The 13,140-nt window shown below is 44.3% G+C and overlaps 2 protein-coding genes across 2 annotated transcripts in view; one reads left to right on the plus strand and one right to left on the minus strand.

Annotated features, from left to right (window-relative positions):
- The window catches only part of tbc1d2b (TBC1 domain family, member 2B), a 31,248-nt gene extending 29,890 nt beyond the window's left edge, over positions 1-1,358 (minus strand). The window contains exon 1 of the mRNA XM_062546562.1: positions 972-1,358. Within this exon, the coding sequence (XP_062402546.1) occupies positions 972-1,310 (339 nt within the window). The 5' untranslated portion in view covers positions 1,311-1,358. The remainder of the gene's footprint in view (positions 1-971) is intronic.
- Positions 1,359-5,247: 3,889 nt separating this feature from the next.
- On the plus strand, positions 5,248-11,552 carry sh2d7 (SH2 domain containing 7). Its single transcript, XM_062547376.1, has 9 exons — positions 5,248-5,331; positions 5,808-5,900; positions 6,358-6,497; positions 7,470-7,633; positions 8,217-8,306; positions 9,241-9,406; positions 9,606-9,785; positions 10,028-10,801; positions 11,097-11,552. Exons 2-9 carry the CDS (start codon positions 5,858-5,860, stop codon positions 11,142-11,144), a joined length of 1,605 nt encoding a protein of 534 aa, XP_062403360.1. The 5' UTR covers positions 5,248-5,331; positions 5,808-5,857; the 3' UTR covers positions 11,145-11,552.
- The last annotated feature ends 1,588 nt before the right edge of the window (positions 11,553-13,140 follow it).

Consider the following 13,140-nt stretch of genomic DNA (forward strand, 5'->3'; position numbering starts at 1 on the left):
CCACCAGCGCATCTTGGGTACATTCTGTGTAGCACATTGACCATGGAGAGGCACAGCAGCATTACACGATTCTGGCAAATGGTTGGTGATAGAGCTCAGCTCAGGACTGTGTATTTATACCCACAGTAGGCCTACTGGAGATATTTGATGAAGTTGACCTACTGGGCATTCTATTAGAATTTAGGCCACAGGTGGACTTTTTCAGAACCTGTCAAAAATGACAGCATGTGGCATCACTGTTATCATGACCTCTTTAGGGCTATCAGTGGTAACATGAGCAAAAATGCGTTATCCATGTTGCTTGTAAATAATCACACATATTCCCCATGCCTTTCGCTGGTAAAAGGCCTATACGAAATTAGGCTAACAAATGTACTGATAATTATGAAGATCTTCATCAGTACATTCACGAACTCATGAAGTGGGCTAGACATGTCGATGAGTTGGATAACTCTAACTAGCCTACATGACAACACACACTTCTCTTTGGAAGTTAGCATTGTTTAAGGGGATGTGAACTTGTAAACAATGACAAAAATACAAGTCGACATATTATGTTGTCAACGCCCGATGGTAAGTAGGACAAGGTTATGATAACCTGCTAACGTTGACACACAGTTTAAAGGTCAGCAGTGTCAGTAAGTTAGGCTTCCCAAATGTATCTTAGCTATTATGAAGATGGGCGTTTCTTAATCACATGCGAGAGCGTTTAGGGAAAGACCATATCGTTGCAAAATCACGACACTTTCCAGACGTGATTTTGCCCCAAAACAAAATCACGACACTCTCCAGACGTGCTTTGCCCCGAGACAGCCCTCTCAGAAATTATCATTTGATAGCTAGGATATGTTTGCACCAAACAGTTTTGCTGAACAACGATCTAAAGTCTACATTATTTATGCAGGATAAGTATCATCGAATCTGATTACGTATTCTGTGATGCGTTGCCGACTGATTTAAGGATGAGTTACCTTGAGTAAAAACTCCTTTCCAGCGGTACGTATCTCGAACTGTCCCTCCTCTCCTTCCACATCATAGCTGAAGCATGCATCGGCTATTTCAATATGTCCGAGTGGGAGAGCGTCTTGAGGACTCTTGAAGAAATACAGATAGCATTTCCTCGGATCGTAGACAAACCATCGGGTCTTGAACCCTCTCAACGGCCCCTTGCCTGTAAGTTTGTTCAAGTAGCCGCATAATTTGGGAGTCTCGTCTTTCGAGGCATCAAGCTCTGCCACATCAAATGACTTCGTAGGCAAAACCCGTGAATTTCTGCTCGGATCGGCCTGACCACCATCCTCCTCGTGCATCTTTCTCAGAACTTTTTTGCGAATCTTAAGCGGATGCAGAGACTTCTATCTCCATCCGCATGACTGGTCCCTCCTGCACTCGTGGTGTTGCAAGAGATTATGGGAAATGTATTTGTTTATGAGGGCGAACGCTACCACCCCTTACAAGTGGAAAAAAAGATGTTTCAGTGATCATTAGTCATACAAATGCCACGCAGACCAATATAGAGAGGCTTTCATTTGCATATTTTCGTCAACTGAAAAAATCCAATAATAAATCAGCCTAATTAATAGGTCGTTGGCCACAGTGTGTAGTCTACAGTAGCCTATGTTAGTTTGAGAAATAATGACAAATTTGTAATTAGGAGTTAGTAGTTGGCAAGGCTATAATAAAATGGGTTTTTAATTAAAAAATAAATAAATAAAAAAAACTCAGACTAGACTTTGTTTATGAATAGCATTGTCTTTCTAAGTGGTGACCAGCAGAGGGAGCAAAATTACGACTTTTCAATCATCTCCAGTCAAGTCCATAGCCTTGTGGTGGGAAATTCTAGCCTGACTCTCGCCAGACCCTTGTAGTTCCGCCATGCTCCACCAGAGGCGTTTCGCTGAAGCAGACAGCGAACTACAGGATCTGGCGAAAGTCAGGTTAGGGAAATTCGTGCTGCTAAAAAATGAGGCTCAGTGGATGGGTGCATAAGCTGCTACATGCGCTATAGCCTACTGTGCCCCTTATCCATTCGTACTTCAAGACATTGCCTATGCACATTCAGTGCCACGTAAATCAACCTGCAGTCATCATCTTGAATAAGCAGATTAGGCCTATGCGACCCCATTCATTTTAACTGCACCGCAATGAAACAAAACAAGACCAAGTTGTGATCTGTTTTATTTCGGCTGACAACCACTGGGTGAGCTTGGTTTATTTTTCATGCTTCTCATAATTAAGCCTATTGATTACTTTACAGGGTTATGAAGGATTCGACTGAATGGACATTAGTTTCTTGTTCAAGCATGCTGTGTGACTTTGGTAGGCCACATACATCCTAATGTAGACATTTCTTCTCTTCAGAATCAAGATGAATCATCCTGTCTGATACAAATATTAATACAAGAGTGGTTACAGACACTCACCTAGCATCACAGGCTATAAAGGCCTGTGTGAGAGGAGCTATTGTACACACCTTTTTACCTTTTCCTCACATTCATCAAATGTCTATGTAGCCTAATTGTAAGTTATTTCAGTTCAAAATTAAGTAAGTATCAATTTAATTCAAATCACTCAAACAAACACACATGCATACAGTAGGCCTAGCCTCAAAAACAAAACAAAACAAAACTGCTTGGTATGTTGCCATAGTTGCAGCACGTGTTGTTTGCAGAGATGTTACACCTTTTCTGAGGGAAGGGCTTTGGTTTCCTGAACCACAGCTGCAGAACATGACGACAATCTTTGCTCAGCGTATGCTGTCAGAATTTTTTTCCCAAAGCACACAATTGTGTTCCAACGGTATTGCATCTTTTCTCTGTCCATTGGATGATCAACACAGTATAGGCCTACTGTACCTGTAGATCAGTTACATGCAATTACAGCTGTGAAAGACCTGCTGCCTACACATGAGAGCTCTCAACTTTCAGTCAAACTTTCATTTGAAAAAAAAAACAGAGATACTTTATGATAAAACTGAGATGGTGTAAGATAAGTTGTAATGTTCTGCAGACACTTCAAGATAAGCCCTTTTAAAAGGTCACAGTATTTGAAGATGTCCCTGAAACTAATGACTGTGGTTACTATTCTTCAAGTGTGAGCCTATGCTAAGGGAAACAGGACAGGCAATATGTCGGGTCGAGTAACTTGTGCTACTTGTCTTTCCATTGCCTTTCTCAACCCGACATATTGCCTGTCCTGTCTAAGGCTTAGATATTTGTTTGACTGTTATACTTCTATGGGGTGGTGAGCAGTGTCTGGTCGACAGTGATCAGACATTCAGTCTGATCTGACATTTGACCTTTGGAAATGTCAACCGTTCTGGGCTAGACAGATCGCCCATACAGTCTCTGAGTTGAAAGATCACTCCACCTGGCCCTTGAACAAGTGGAACACTTCAGTTGCACTCAAAGACAGTTGTAACTGAAGTTTGCACAAGGTTAGAGAGATGATACAAAGATATGTTACCGATACAAAGTAGCATACAATACACTTCATATTGAACTCTTATTGACTGCACAACATACCATTACAGCCTCACAATCTTAATCATAATACAATCAATCATAATTAAAAAAAAAAAAAAAAAAACCATGCACATTTGACGGGGTCAAAAATAAATGTGCATGTTCCTTTGTCTGATGGTTTTCCTGAGGTGAGTGGTAGATGAAGTGGGTTGTATTTGACTGCTTTGTGATGTTTTTCTGAAGCCATATAATGAATTAGTCACATGCAGGTTTAATCATACCGTAATTTCCCAGCTGTTAGCTGTTAGCTTATACATTGATTTTGCCTCAGCACAGGGGCAGAACTTTAATATAGTATTAATATGGTTTTGTTTCTTTCAACTTGCAGAAAACCCTGTGTAGTGGCTTATACATAATGCGGTGAATACACAGGATATTACTGCTAAAGACTCAAAATGACATAATGTAGGGGTGCCCTGAATAATTGACTTCGACTTTCATCTTGTCATGCTCGGACTCAAAGATTTGTGTTATTTTATTCAAATCTTTCGCAAATAAGATAAAAGCGTTATAGAATATTATTATGTCAACTACAGATAATATCTGGTTCCCACGATTTAAGTACAGTATGTATGTTATAAATATGTGTAACTGTTCTGTTGATGCCTAACTGGGCTTATTTGCTAAAGTGAAAGAGTATATGGCGGTGAGAAAAATGTAATGGAGCATTGTGGTTTAAAAAGCTCTTTCTGTCTTTAGCTTCTATGCAATTTAATGACATTTTATCGATAATTTCCATAATGACTCAGTAGGAATACACACTCACATAAAACAATTGTTAACTCTTTCCACCATATCAAAGTCTAACCAAAAAAAAAAAAAACAGGAACCAGATTGAGCAACAGTACAGTATGATGACACATTTAATCTTTCTAAGGGGTAAGTGAAACCTCCCCGCAAACTAACCCCCCAGTTTGTTTGATCTTAGGTCCTAACGCATGGAGTCCACTGGGTGATTCCCAGCCTCCTCTGTTGTGAGAGACTTACTGAATCACCGAGGCAGTGACAAGTCAGTTGTCCCACGCCCAGTTAGAGGAGAGGAGAGGAGAGGAGAGACATGGGTGGAGGTGAGACCACACTCACTGAGAGAGAGGCGTGTGTGAGTGTGCACTTAGAGGCAGCCCACAGCAGTCTCTTCCTTAGGCAGGTAGGCTTTAGATTGGGGTGTACACTCAGTACAGTGCATCATGGTTAGATTGGGGTGTACACTCAGTACAGTGCATCATGGTTAGATTGGGGTGTACACTCAGTACAGTGCATCATGGTTCTTCACAGGTTCTTTCTTTCCCAGCGTAACCCATCTATTTGGAAAATAATGTTTGAGAATGGAAGCTGGGATCTCAACTAGACTTTTCCAATGCGTACACTTGAATGGGAAAGTAAGTTGCCAGCTGAATAACCTTTCATGGACCCACCATTAGAGATCCACAAAAAAACAGCCTTAAATTCTCCCCTTTTGGTATTTCTGAGCTTTAGTTGTACTTTGAGGATTCTCTAGTAATAATTGACACAAATCAGCAAATTCCTACATTTTCCTGTCATGTAATATGTACAGTTAGCTCATGAAATGTGTACAGTACAGGCAATGCTCTAACAAAGCACTTCAATCTAGAGTATGTGACCTTACAGATGTCACAGGGCAGACTTGTAGGCCTGTTGTTGTATGTACTGTATGGTAAACCTGACTGAGCTGTACTGTATGTGCAGGCCTTTTCCAGTGATGGGAGGAAAGAGGTGATTCATGTACCGAGCATCATGCAGCTGGAGTCTTCTGCTTCTTCCTATAGCCAGTGAAGCTTCCTTTCAAGTAAATCATCTTCTTCTCTTAACTGCCAATGCACATTCTCTCTCTCTCTCTCTCTCTCTCTCTCTCTCTCTCTCTCTCTCTCTCTCTGTATGTGTGTGTGTGTGTGTGTGTGTGTGTGTGTGTGTGTGTGTGTGTGTGTGTGTGTGTGTGCGTGTGCTTAGAAGAAACCACATTTTTTTCTCTCTCTCGTTCGCTCTCTCTTTCTTTCCTTTGCCAGTTACTTTCCATTTGTACGCAGGAAACTCTACCGGGGTGGAAGCCCTCTGTACACTGTTTTCTCTTTTTTTTTTCTCTCTTTTTTTCTGTATCACCAATTCAAAGCACACAGACATACACACACACACTACCCTTTTGCGCAACACACACCCTCAATTTTCCGAGTGTGTGTGGAAGAAGGTGTCATGTAAATGCCATTTGTGTATATCAGCAATGTTAAGAGTCTCCACACCCTCAGAACGCCTTTGCCTCTTACACAGCTCTCCTGCTTGTGAGCCAGAGGACAGTGTGTACTAGAGGTGTGAGAAAGATGAGACTCAGGTCAAAACACTCCCAACAGAGCTCCCCAACAGGTATGTCCAGGCAAAAGATAACAAGATTTCTCAAAGTCTCTCAAAGAGTACAGCGGCTTATTTTACGGTCATATTGCTGAAACATTATGAGACAAAATTTAGGTCATACATTTTCTGTGCATTTTTTAAATGTATTATTAATGTTGTTATTATTATTATTATTATTTAAGAATTTAGAAAATTGATTCTCTATAAATACGTTATGAGATATTTGAGTAAATATTTGTAATGGATGTAAAAAAAATCTATTGACAAATCAAACCACTGTATATCAGAGCGTTTTTTTTTTTTTTTTCAATGAAATTGTAAAAAAAAAAATAATTATAATGGCAAAACATATATTGAGTGTGCCGTATAGAATATCAAGTAACTTATGTAGTTCAGACAATGTCAAGGCGTAAACGTTGCTACAGTTGCATGAATGTGTAATCTTTATTGTGTGTGTGTGTTACTTCAGACACTCCATGGTACTTTGGGATTGGTTCCAGACAGCTGAAGACCGGTTCTCCCCACAGCTGCCTCCCAGTGAAGAGATCGATGAATCCCGTGTGGCCCAAAGCACACCGCTTCCACACCCGCCTGATGTTTCGCCTCAAGGTGAGTGGCCTGTCCTCTCTCATGCTCACAGTGGAACAGATAGGAACAGCTACAGCAGTTTACACGGTAGATCAGCCTCAGGCACAGCCAGACGGCACCTAAACTAGTTCTCTGACTTTGAGAGCACATTTCAATCACAGAGGCACTTCAGTGGTCATAGCTCAACCAGAGCTGCGGGTTCAATTCCCAGTGTGTACTGTGCATCTATACAGTTTAAAAGTTCTGTTTAGTTGCTTTAGGCTACATGAAAACATCTGGTAAAATCAAACATAAAGTTAAACAAACCAAGGTCTTCTCAAAAATCTTTGATCTTACCCTGAAACTCTTTACTTTGTACTATATCTTTCTATTGTTGACTTGCTTGTTTGATTGTTAAATGCTATAACAAAATAGACTCTCCAAAATAAATATGGAATACCACTTTGCGTTCGTCGGTGTAAGAGTTATCACCACATGTTATCATGTCCACATCATATTCTAGAGTGTTAAACATACAGTATAAATGTGATCAGCTATTTTTCTACTTTCACTCTGACGTGACCCATATGTCAGTAGTGTGTCGCTGAGATCAGCATACCTCAGAGTGCTTGCTGAGAATAAACCCTGGATTTACATAAACCACGGCTCCGCTTCCCTGCCAGTGGGAGAGGTCCCAGGTAACGATAGTAAAATATGGCCAGCCACCACGGACTCCGCTCCGAGAAGATAAACTAGAACAATGGTAGTTTTGAGCGGGCTGAGCTGACTGCCTTACGCGGGTGGAACATAGGCAAATCAGGCCGCCACGCAGGCTCGCCATCACCCCCCCCCACCGCTCACCCAGCACTGCTAGAGTGACGTCAGAGCTTCTGTGGATGTGCCAAACCTGCTGAGCCAACCCTCCGAATGTGAATCTGTGCTCAACTCCTCTCTTGTGCCTGCTGTTCTCTCTCTCTCTCTCTCTCTCTCCGTGGCGTCTGTCGGCTTCTGCAGGATCGGATGAAGATGGAGAAGGGCCGGGGAGCGGAGGGGGAGGTGGCGGGCGCCGAGGGCACTCTGCGGGAGCTCGCCCTGAAGTGGTTCACCGAGACCCAGGCGCCGCTCATCCTCCACGAGGGCAACTTCCCCGCCTGGTTCCAGGGATTCATCACCAGAAAGTAAGCCGACCACACCTCACTCACAGAGGTCTTTCAGAAATGAGCTAAACTGTTTGTAGTAAGTAAGCAAAGTATGTCTAAAAGTCATTTACATCATGATGTTGTTTCTTAGTTGACATTTCTTGAAGTATATACTGTATATCAGATATCTACTTCTTTGTCCAAAATGAAACAAGTTAAGCTGTCGTGATAATGGAGAGAGTAATAATAATGGAGAGAGTTTCCCAGAGAGAAATGTCTAGCCTTGTCTAATGTCTAGCCATTTTTTCTCCAAATAATTCTGTAAACAAAAGGCACAAAACTAAACTGGAATGTTTATCCCCACCTCATTTAGTACAAACATTTTTAAAAAGTCTCCTTGGCCCTATGTAAGTGAGTGGATATTGTATTGTAAATAGAGTACATACCCCTGGCCCTGAGAAGGCTCTTATTATTTAAAAAAATTCAGGTAGAACATCCCTGGCTTAAGCATCTGGTAGTGATGGCGACGCAGGGCACATATACTTCCATTTTAAACAAATAGGCCTGTGGTCGTTGCTTTGCTTTTGGGAAGTTTCATTTCCATGGGGTTTTTTTTACGCAGGGATGCAGAGGATCATTTGAGAGATAAAGAGCTTGGCTGTTTCCTCATCCGACTCAGCGACAAAGCAGTTGGCTACATCCTCTCCTACAAGTGAGTCACGGACTCTTTCTGGAATATATACTTATACTTATACTACATATTCTATAATCTTGTATGTGCCTATGTGCAGTATGTGTATATATGTACAGTATGTGTAACGTACTACAGAGATATTTGATACTTGCTGTGAGCATTTGCATTTAGTAGGTTTTAAATGAAACATCATCATAGATAGAGATATATACCCAAAGACCAAACCCATACACATTTACGACCAATTTTGTTCTCACATGCACTTCAACCGTCTAACTCTAATTAGTGAACAAATGTTTACACCATAGGCCTTGACCACTGTTTTCATTTATATCTGGAGACTCAAGAGATACAAAACAGTTTACCAACCCTAACCCTACATCAAAGCCAGTTAACCTGTGTTTGTACCAGACACTGAGACTGCAGTCACCATTTTGTAATTAACCAGAACAAACCGGGCCAGTTTAAAGTCACAAGAGACACTGAGATGCACAACCTCTAACCTTAACACCTGACAGTGATGTATGCGAATGGAAATCAGGGGGTCCAAGCACTGAGCATACATAGAGTTTAGTCAGTACAAAGTACACAATGAGAGTGTTTCCTCCATGTTCCATTTACCTCACCTCTCTCCATACTGAATCCTAGCCCTGAATTAAAGCAACACTAAACCACTTTTCCTCTGCTGCACAAACGCTATTTGTTTATTCTGCAAATAACAATGTCCACAGACAAAGTAGAGTATATTGCATGCGACATCGAAGGATGATACCCGATACCCGATCTGATAAACTTTCATAGTGCGGTTATAGGCGATAGAGGGCCGTGAAGCGAATGCAGAGGTGCCGTTCACCCTGTTACGAGTTGATGAACCACTGACATGATTTTGAAAACATTATTTTAAGGTGCAAAAAAACTCTTTAGTGTTGCTTTAAGACCTTTTTGTTTCCAGGGGTCGAGACCGCTGCCGTCACTTTGTCATCAACCAAAACAAAACGGGCCAGTTCATTGTGACGGGGGACACGGAGATGCACGACAGCCTGACCAGCCTGGTGGAGTACTACCAGCAGAGCCCCATCGAGCCCTTCGGAGAGTACCTCACCTGCTCCTGCTTTCAGGTGAGCACTCTTCACCGAGCGCTGATCAAACCACAATCTGAGTTTGTTCAGAGTATACAAACCATAAATGTAGGACAGGTGGATTATGTGTGTGTGCGTGATAGAACCTGATTTGTGTATGCATTTTAGGTGAAGAGATTCTTATCATTCTAATGGGTTCATATGTATGTGTATGTGTGTGTGTGTGTTATCAAAACAGTCCTCCAGTGAGGAGCTGTATGATGTGATCCAGTTCGACTCGAAGAAGAAGACGGGGGTGAGTGTGCAGGCCATGAAGAGCATGTGGGATCAGCGCAGTCTGGGGTCATGTGATGGGGAGAGCCTGCCCGCCATACCTCCGAAGAGCAATCGCAGAGAGAGACCTCAGCCTGCCTCACAGGTCAGACACACGTCCACACAGCCCTTTATATGGACGCGTCATTTTCATATTGGCCTTGTGCCAATTACCGTGCACTAACCAAATACTAGTAAAATCATACAACTTTGGACATGAATATTGAAATTGTTGATATTGTTTTATTTGATAAGGCAAAACATTTCACACACGCCACACTGCCACCTCAAAAGAGTATTATTCTGCTTTATCCCTTCTGAGTCTGATCAAGTTGTATTTTTAATCAGGCTTTGCCTCCAGTGCCCAGAAGAGGCCTCCCCTCAAAGACGGCGTCTCTGGAGGACCCCAGCCCGTCTCAGGAGCGGAGCAGGGTCCTGTACGCTCGCCTGGAGCAGCCGCGAGCCACCGAGAGAGAGCAGCCGCCCCCCCGCACGCGTCGCGGCTCACACTCGCAGAGGTCGCCGCCGGGGCCCCTGGAGGACGAGCGCCGAGCGGGGACCCCTCACAGGGGCGCGTGGGCCAACAACAGCCCCTCGTCCGGCCCCGCCACCGCTGCTGCTGCCGCCGGGCCCGGCGTCGTGTACACGGAGCTCAGCCTCATGGAGTGCCGCAGCCGGTCGATGCCGCTGCTGGACGAGGCGGGAGCGGATAGGCACTCCTACCGGCTGGGCGTGCCGCCATCTACCAGCCCGCCCGGCGTGTCCCCGGGTCAGCCGCGTCGTGCCGGGCACACCCTCTCGCTCCTGGACACGAGGCCCGCGGGCCGGCCGCTGCCCAGCAGCAACAGCCTGGAGAAGCTGAACGGACCTCTGTACCACCTGGCCGGGAGACCTCCGAGCGGCGGGGGCAGTCACAGGATGGCAGAGCTGGACGACGGGGCGCAGGAGAGCGATATGTACGCAGAGGTGCCCCACGAGTCCACGCGACGCTTCATGGACAACACGTACGAGCAGATCCCTGATCACAAGGCTCAGGCCTGGGCAGAGGACCAAAGAACTCAGGGAAACACGTACGAGTGTCTGGAGGACATAAGAGCCAAACAGCCCAACGCTGCTTCTAAGGTGAGCTCACAGAGTACTCTAGATAAGGGTGAAGATATTTTTGTCCAACATTACAACATGGCAAAACTGTCTCATTTGTTTATGTCAATATTACGGTAGTAACAGATGATGTCATTCTGTATCTATGTAAGGATATTCCATAGACTGCATCAGCTCATGCATTAACTCGACTACATGACGCGACTGAGCTGTAGATTCAAATGAGTTTGTTGTTGTTCTATTCAAAGGCTGTATCCTATGAATGGTTAACCACCTAAACCAAGTAATGATTGACTCTCGTGTGCTTCCTGCTCAGGGTGATAAATGGCGATGGCCGTTTCCAGACCACTGGAAGAAACAGTGACGCCGTGGATGGAGCCAAACACACTGAATTAGTGACCAGACTGAAGTGTTAAAGATGAACTCAGTGCCAGTCTACCGTCATCTCTGCCAATCACGTCCACAAAGGCAACACTACAGGAAATCACTAACACACAGGCACACACGTACTGTAAGACAGCACCACTAGAATTAGTTTTGAAGTTCATCAGGAAATAAAAAAAACTCTAGGGGTTCATTCCTTTTACATTTTAGTTTGACAAACGTTGAGTGCTGGACACACATTTGGTGTTACATACATAAGTCTGTAAATGACTAGGATCTACTCTAAGCAAAGAGCATTTTTATGCTGTCTGGGCTATCTGTGTTTGCAATGTTTATGTTTTTGTGGCATTATTATACATGTGAATATTTATTTATTAAAAATATACGTTTTAAAACAAATGCATGGTTTGCATGTGATGTTTTTAAACACTTTGTTCCAATCTTTGGTTTTATCTTGAGCCTAAAAACTCTAAAGCCATCACAGAATTCCACTGTGCTCTTGAGATTGTGTCGTCGCCTTCCTGACCTGCGAGGGGAGTTGAGAGATTGACACGAGGAGGAACTCGGCGCCAGCTCGCAGCCATTTGTTCACTGTCTCCCACGCCACCCATCTCCTCCACCGCCATTATCCGTGTAGCAGAGCGGCAGCGGCCTGAGCCACCGTGATAAATCTCTCATTGGATGAGACAATCATTCAAGACAGAGGAGGCGCAGTGGGGCGTGGGAGGCGTGTGTGTGTGTGTGTGTGTGTGTGTGTGTGTGTCTGTGTGTGTGAGGGGGGAATCCATCAGACTACCTGAAGTGGAGAGGCCAGTTAGGCGTGTCACAGGGGGAAAAATCACCGGCCGGCACGAGATGAATGAGACTGGGCTCTTGACGGCCGCCGCTCTTCCGTTTAAAGAGAGAGAGAGGGAGAGAAGGAGAGAGAGAGAGCAAAGAATGGAGGAAAAGATCTAAGTGGAAATAGGTGCCGTTTGATCACAGCTTTGACAGCATAGTGTTTTACTGCGCACAAATGAGGCAGGTAGATGTGGATAGCTTCGGTGGCGACTGTTTTGTAGGTCGTGTCAGTTGCGAGAGGACTGAGGATCAACCGACGGAGACGGTTTTCAGCTGATGGTGGAAACGTTGCAGCAGTTTGCTGAAATCTTCCGATGGTGGAAGCTCTTTCCATAGCAGTGCTCTAAAAAAAGACCTGCGAGAGCCGTGCGTCTCCACTATGTGACTAAAGCAAGCGCAGTGCTGATGATGAGGAAGGTCATGATGTAACATGTTACATGGCCTCTTTCTGTATCACTCCTGTTGCCCAACACCAACCACTCCTCACCCTGCCATGCCATGTTCCAACACACACACACACACACACACACACACACACACACACACACACACACACACACACACACACACACACACACACACACACACACACACACACACACACACACACACACAGTACACACAGGGATGTTGCAATTCAGCGTGTTTTCACATGTCTTGTCATGGGCCCTTGACCTTCACATGGATCCCCCTTCATTAGTAATGAACATTGTTATTAATCCTGCTGGCACTGAGGGATGGCAGGCTGTTAAGCTTTACGGACCTGTAAATTGTCTTACCTGAATTTAACAACCAGCATCTGTGCTGCTGCGGCATTGGTCAGGCCTCTTCAGTAGCTTCCACTGCAACCCCACCCCCTCAAATTCCACTCCAACACACACACACACACACACACACACACACACACACACACACACACACACACGCACACACACATGCTGACATACACCTTCTCCAGCTGTCATCCAGGAACTAGTCATCTGTTCATCTCCGAGCCCATCAAATCTCCAGTGTGACACTGAGATGAGATGAGATGGACAGGACACACAGGAGGGCCTGAGCCAATGGGATTCTGAGTGAGAGTCTCAGGGGAGAAAGGAGCTGCTGGATCTTTGCTCTTATTGGCTGGTTCCACA

This window comes from Sardina pilchardus, chromosome 10 (genome assembly GCF_963854185.1).
Source record: "Sardina pilchardus chromosome 10, fSarPil1.1, whole genome shotgun sequence".
Taxonomy (NCBI): domain Eukaryota; kingdom Metazoa; phylum Chordata; class Actinopteri; order Clupeiformes; family Clupeidae; genus Sardina; species Sardina pilchardus.

What these genes read in the sequence shown, in the direction of transcription:
- sh2d7 (XM_062547376.1), top strand. Translation starts at nt 5,858, where the DNA reads ATGAGACTCAGGTCAAAACACTCCCAACAGAGCTCCCCAACAG. An exon ending in CAGGGATTCATCACCAGAAA is followed by an intron (nt 7,634 to 8,216) that starts GTAAGCCGACCA and finishes TTTTTTACGCAG; the next exon opens with GGATGCAGAGGATCATTTGA. An exon ending in GGCTACATCCTCTCCTACAA is followed by an intron (nt 8,307 to 9,240) that starts GTGAGTCACGGA and finishes TTTTGTTTCCAG; the next exon opens with GGGTCGAGACCGCTGCCGTC.